The sequence below is a fragment of the Phaethon lepturus genome, unplaced genomic scaffold, assembly GCF_000687285.1.
Source record: "Phaethon lepturus isolate BGI_N335 unplaced genomic scaffold, ASM68728v1 scaffold34873, whole genome shotgun sequence".
In the NCBI taxonomy this organism is placed as follows: Eukaryota; Metazoa; Chordata; class Aves; order Phaethontiformes; family Phaethontidae; genus Phaethon; species Phaethon lepturus.
Window position 1 is genome coordinate 6,266 of NW_010530356.1, and position 6,605 is coordinate 12,870.

Below are 6,605 nucleotides of genomic sequence, written 5' to 3' on the forward strand. Positions count from 1 at the left end.
AAAGCTGCAGAGCGCAGCACATTTCTTAATTGCTTGCAGATGTATTGTGTGGGGGTCTCCTTATAGCTACTGTTTATTCCAGCTCTCCATACTAATAAAGAGTCTTCATTCTGTGGAAAGCAATCACTATGGTTAGACCAGCAGTTGTTGAGGATATGCAGGTGATAGCTGCTCTGACATTCTACAATAAAGTCTCCTGTACCTCCTTGTTACAGCAGAATATAAGCATTCAAGCAGCGTTCAAGACCACAGGCTAGGTACAACAGTGAATTTTATCTCAAGTTAGTGCTTTCCTTTGGGATTGTCATCTGGCTGCCAAAAATGTACTTTGTATGTGCCTGGTCGTCTTCCCCAGTCCACCCAGGTTTCAAACCAGAAATCATCAGGGGACAATACCTAACTTTTGACAGCTCCTGGCATCTGGTGCTGCCTTGCACTGCTTGGCCTTACTGAGGAGCCAAAGTTGTTTTGCTGGGCAGTATGTCCTGTAAGCTGTTGTATAAACAAGTAGAACTCTCCCCACATAGCCCACCTCTTTGCTACAGTTTTTCTGCTCTCCTCTTTTGTATGAACTCTGCAGATCCTTCATGGTCTCCTTGGCCCATTCTTAGTCCCTTGTAAGCTGATAAATCTTCCAGCTAAGAAAGTGTGCTGTAGGACTGAGATAAGGCATTTGTCAGAGGAACCAAAGATGTGAAATTTAGCTAGAGACCTTTTACCCTGCAAGACAGAGACTTCCTTACGTACTTCCACAGTTTTCTGGTAAACTGTTGTATGCTGCTTAGCAGAGTGTGTGTGCCAACACTGCAGGTCTTAATCTGGGGTTGTGTTTAGGCAGGTTCGTACAATCAATGCTAATTTTACAAAAGCCTACTCTGAGGAGGGCACTCTGATTCTTGCATAGGCATTATATGACACTGTTCAAGAAGGTTCAGTATCTACATACTAGGAATCCTTCTTGGATCCCAGTAAAGGGTCAGAGATATCACCTGTCAGAGAGCCTTAAATTCTCCCTTTATTGCAGTGTGAAAAAGAGGAGAATAAGAAAACAGTGCTAAGCCCATTTTTACTTGCAGTGCATTGCAGTTGTATGCAAGGTGGACACACAGATTAAACAGAACAAACCAGCAAATCTGTGACTGCAAGGTCATCTATGTTACCTGTGCACCTGCAGGGAAAAGATGCTCTAGAGTTTAGAAGTACCTCTGTGCCAAATCATACAACAGTAACAGAAAACTTGCACAAGGTTTTACAATTCAATCAGTGCAGACATAAGGGGTAACATCACCCTGACTTGCAGATTAGACTATCTGACTTTGGGCAAGTCATTTAATATCTGTCCTAGTCAATCTGTGGCACAGTCTGGGTCATTATTTGCCATTAGAAGCCTCTAGAAATAAGGAGGCTGTTTCCTTTGGCACAGTGCTCTGACAGCATGGTACACCAGAGTTGTTTGGGTCTAGTCAGCTCTCAAGACAGGCAGCAGAATGTATGCCTCCTGCTTCCCTTCATCTGATATTTCTAAGAGTGTATTTACAGAGGCAAAGGAATCTGATACTGTTTAAAGACCTTCCATACAAGTCACATCCCCACTCTTTGGGAATGAAACCTTCATGTGAAATGATCCATTAGGTCTTAGGTAGCTTGTAAGACCTGAGCAGTTTTAAGACGTCAGGAAAACTTCTGCATCCCCATTCAGATACCTTCCTATTTATATTGGGCATAAATTGCAGGGTTTACTGCTTTCATGCAAGTTCACACATAAGTACTGTGTTAGGCATAAATAGCAGAGTTCAGGCAGCAAGGGCTGCAGTGGTGACCCTATGTGGGAGGAGACCATGAACTGCCCTGTTCCAGTCACCTCAGAAACCCATTTAAGCAGCCAGGCATGAGCCAAAATATCAGCCAGAGGAGCACATAGCACCTCTACTCAAACATATTTAAGAAAGAGCAGCAACTATTAGGAAAGGAGACATGCAGGGTGACTATTGAGAGACATGCTCTTGGAAGAAGGCATCCCCTCCATGCCATAGTCTGCAGGGACAAAAGCACAGAGGAAAAGTAAGTACAGAGAAATGCTAGACAGAAACCATTCGCACATGAGCCCAACCTCCTTTGCTGCCCATCACCTCAGAAGGAATTGGGACAGGCTGAATATAACCATAAAAAAACAAGGGAAGCTGAGACTAGGCAGGGGAGAAAAGGTGCTTACTATGTTCAGCCTCTAGAGTTTGACTTCTTGATGCTTCCCTTATTACATCACTGCTGGGATCAGAAACCTCTAGCATCATAAGGGCTACTTCTAAAATACCTGCTCCACCTATTTTAGTCTAGAAAGTCACCCATTGCATGCTAGAATACTTGAACAGTGTGCTCCTGGGTTTAGAGGTTTATGAAGGCTTTTTACTAGCGTGCCTCTTTCTGGCTTAAATGCCTGGCTGACGACAGACTTCATGGTTCCTTTCTGGCCTGCATGCTGGCATGGGACCTTGCCAACCCAAGCAAACAAAGTGCTAGTGCAGGGAAGGCATAGACACATAAAAGCTCTTTGTCTTCAGTAGCTGACCTTCAGGGAGAAGCAGCTTGTTTAGCTCTGTTGTGCTGTTCTTCTGTTGGACCTCTGCTGAAAATTATCCCCAGGCTACCAGAAAAAGAAACTATATTTGGTCCATGCAAAACTAGATACAGCAGACAAATGTGACTGAGCAACCAGATGGATACCCCAAAAAAGCCTTCAGTAGACAAAAACTGATTAGCTTTACTAATCAGATCTCATCTTGGCCCTGCAGAGATTTTACCAGTTAAAACCCTTCAATCCTGTCCATAGCAATGGTAAGCTATTGGCCCCCTCTCCCAGCAGCCTACTGCCTAGATGGATGTGCTATGAGCAATAATGTGGAAAGGAATGTTCTGCTGCATAAACTTAAGTCATTTGCCCCTTTTGCCCCATTAGTAATAACAAAGTAGCTCCAGACTTCTCTTTGAACAGAGCAAAAAGCTGAACTGTTCACGTCTACCTTACAGCATGCCAGGGAGAGGCAAGAAAAGGGCAGTCCAACTACTCACAACCACACTAACCAGCTCCTGGGCCTTTGGCATAGTGCTTTACAGAGGAGTGTGTGCTGTAATTACCACTAATGTGGAGTGGGGAAGGAGGCTATGTAGGGCTGAGGAGATATAGCCTGCTTTGCAAGGGCCTTGCCTGTGTTTAGAACAAGTTTCTCTAGCAGCACATCTTTAGTCATATAAAGGTAATTGTCCTTTAAAAAATAGGCGAGCTATTATAAGCTTTAATTCATGACTCAAGTCACAAGAAACTGTTGTGTATGGCCCAGCTATTTAACAAAAGAGCATTTGTGCTGGAACATACAGATTTTATTTTCAGTAACACAGACTTTATTGATGTTTCCCAAGCAGCCATTAAAAGTTACTGTGGAATTGTAATCAGACTGTAACAGAACATGTAATTCAATGTTTCTGGTGCACTTAAGAATAAATTTACCTCAGTAATGCTTAGCTGCAATATTAATGACAGACTGCCACCCGGTGTCTGGAAGGGACTAGAGCTCACTCCAGCACAGAGTTAGATGCATCAAAACAGCCTTGGCTGTAACCTTAGTTGAATTTTCCCCTGTCAAGAACTAGGAATGCCACTAGATGCCATGTAGGGGCTTTTCACAACGTGTTAGCTCAAAGAAGGTATTTTCCCTTCTGCTCCGGGGATAAGTGGGTGGATCAGCTCTTTTTGCTGTGAACATTACACCGTCTATTTTTACTGTCATGCTTCTTATGGACAGGAATCCTTTTCTTTAGGAATTTCTAACCCAGGATATTTTTAGAAGTCTCCATTTTGAGTGCACACCATGCACTGCAGAGGAATCATGTTTTCTTGGAAGTTTTCCAGCTACTCATGCTGTTTCCCATGGTGTTATGTTGGTTTTTTGGGGGGTAGTGTTTTTTTTTAGCTTTGATTTATATTCTGATATTATACAAGCAGAGACAAAGAAAGAACAGAAATCATCTTTCTGTTCATCTCATATTACTGTGCATTTGCTTAGATCCTGTCCCCAGTGGACTCAGGGCTACTTCCTTTGCTGGTCATGAGGTAGCAAAATTACAAATTTTTCTGAAGAGGAAGATAAGCCATTACTATCAGGATCTCCAGTTTCTATTTCAGCCAACAACGCTGCTTAATTTTAATCATGGGCTTAAGATCATTCCCACTCTATGAGAAAGGAACAGAAATGCTTTGCTGAATATGGAAACTAAGGGTAATTTATTTTGCAAAGCCCTAATTAAAGAGGTTAAATCTAGTGTTTTCATTAACAGTAACTCTTGGAGCACAGCTTATGCCTCCTTAAGAGTCTTAAACTCAAAGAGCTGGAACCCAGCCCAACTCAGAATTCAATTTCCATGGATCTCAGGTTTGATTATTTCCCCCTTGCCCCCCATTTTTCAGAGTAAAATGGTGGCGATTCCTGTTATCCCCCATAACTTTTAAAGCCTTGGCTTAGCTCTCCTTGAAAATCAAACACTAGCTTTACCAAGTTATATACTTTATATATAGTCACATCCTAATGGGATTTAGGATCCAGAATTCATGACAAGGGACATCCTAGCCTGAGATGGACATAACAGTTGCTATCCCAACTGCCTGCTGCTTCACAGTTTCCTATCCCATTGTCCAAACATTTCAGGAGCTGCCATGCTAACAGCTGAGCAGCCACAGGCTGCCTGCCAGGATTTTATGGCAGACCATAATCCCCAGGCTGCACCAGTACATACAGAGCTATACAATGCAGCAGTTCAGCTACTGTGTGGACAGCTGAAATATCTGGGCAGTAGGGATAGACACTCCAATAAGCCAGGTGGGCCAAGCAACCAGGACAAAAAGTGCCAGCAAAGCTGTGCTCATTCATCCATCAGGACCTCTGAAGCAGTTATCTTACTTTCCACTGACCACAAAAGAGTATGCCCATTTGGCTTGGCACATAGTTTCTGCAGACATACTAATCTATGAATTGTTGTCCTTCCAGGACCACTGGATTCAACCTTTCAAGCTCTCCCTGCATCCATTTGCCATGCTGACTGCCCCTCAAGCTGCAGAGCATGCCTGGAAACAAAGTGAGCACATTTCACCCCAACTTGCACAAGGCCAGGGCAGGGGGACATGGAACAGCAGCACCTGGCCCAGCAGAGCCACCAAGTTACAGCCTGCTGAGCACCAACAGCTGCACATGGAAAGGATAGTGTAAACCTTGCTCTGTGCCTATTCTCTTGCAAGGGGGAGGTACACGCATTTTTTCTTTGTAGCCTAGAAAGAGTGTCTAGCTCAGGCTCCTGAAGTTCATGACAAATGCAAAAGGAGCATTTTCCTCAGGATGAGGTAAACAATAAGATTACACATTTCTAATAGAATCAGCCTTCATGTCTGACAACCACTTGCTGTTCTTAAACTTGGGCTAATACTAGGACTTTTGCAAAGGTCACTTATGCTACTGGCAAGTGACAGAGCCATCTCCCTTCCCTGTTTCTTCTCCAAATGCAGCAAAAAATTAGTAACTTCAGGAGCATTAGAGAATTTGAAGCTGGGACCCCTTACCTCCAACCACGTATTGCAGCTGATCCCATGCAGTATGTCTGTAAACTAGCCTAGTGGCACTCTGTAAGCCCAAGATGATGCAAGGCTCTTTCTCCCTCCCAAGGCATCAAGTACCAGACAGCAGCAGCAGCTTATCAAAAGACCAACCCTTGTTCAGCAAGGAGAGCTAAAAAGGACAGCAAGCAACTGGACTCACTGACCAGAGGAAAGCAACAGGTTGACAAAGTAGGTCTGAAGAATTCACACAAACGAGTAAAACTGTTTTTACAACACTACCACTGAATGTCACAGCTAAAGCAGCACCTCAGGCCACCCCAAGCACACAAAGCCTTTCTTCTAATGCCCTTCTCAGCACTCTTTAGCATGAGATGTTTCATAGTAGCACTAATTTATAATATAGTGTTAATGCTAAATTGGACTTTCACAGCAACTTGCAGGAGCTGTCACTCATGAGCTGGAAAGTCAACTGCAGTAATATTCAACATACACATGGAAAGCACTCTTCTGGCTAATATCGCTGCAAGACACATTCACTACTATCACTTATGTTAAAAAACAGTTGAAAAATTCACTTTTTTTTAAAAATTAACAAAAATCAGACTCCACAAAGAACCCAGTAATGTCAGATTAGCAAGCATGTACATGAATTAGACTCTGCCTTTCTGTTTGTCCATGATTTGCTACAGGCTATTATTTGCTTCAGCTCCACCGAGCAGGAGAGCTAAGAAAACATTCCAGCAGCAGGGCTGGATTTGACCAACTAAAGGGGCTCCCCCACAGCCCTGAGTTCAGTATGCATCATGTCACACAGCAGGAAGGCAGCTGATCTGCCACACAGTCCCCGTCTCCTGATGGATTCAGCCCTGCGTGCTGTGCTTGTGCTTATTAACATTTGCATCCTGCAGGGAGCTACAGAAGCAAAACAAGGAATGTCTCCAGAGAAAGCAAGGAATGGAACGGAAGCAAAGACCTAATAAAGACCCAGACTTCACGTACCTCACAT

General features: G+C 43.5%; 1 protein-coding gene across 1 annotated transcript in view; it reads left to right on the forward strand.

Moving 5' to 3' along the window:
- LOC104618608 (chromosome unknown open reading frame, human C2orf80) overlaps positions 1-5,884 on the forward strand; it is an 8,498-nt gene extending 2,614 nt beyond the window's left edge. Inside the window, exons 6-7 of the mRNA XM_010284245.1 lie at positions 5,037-5,124; positions 5,706-5,884. Of these exons, the coding sequence (XP_010282547.1) occupies positions 5,037-5,124; positions 5,706-5,884 (267 nt within the window). The remainder of the gene's footprint in view (positions 1-5,036; positions 5,125-5,705) is intronic.
- Positions 5,885-6,605: the final 721 nt, after the last annotated feature.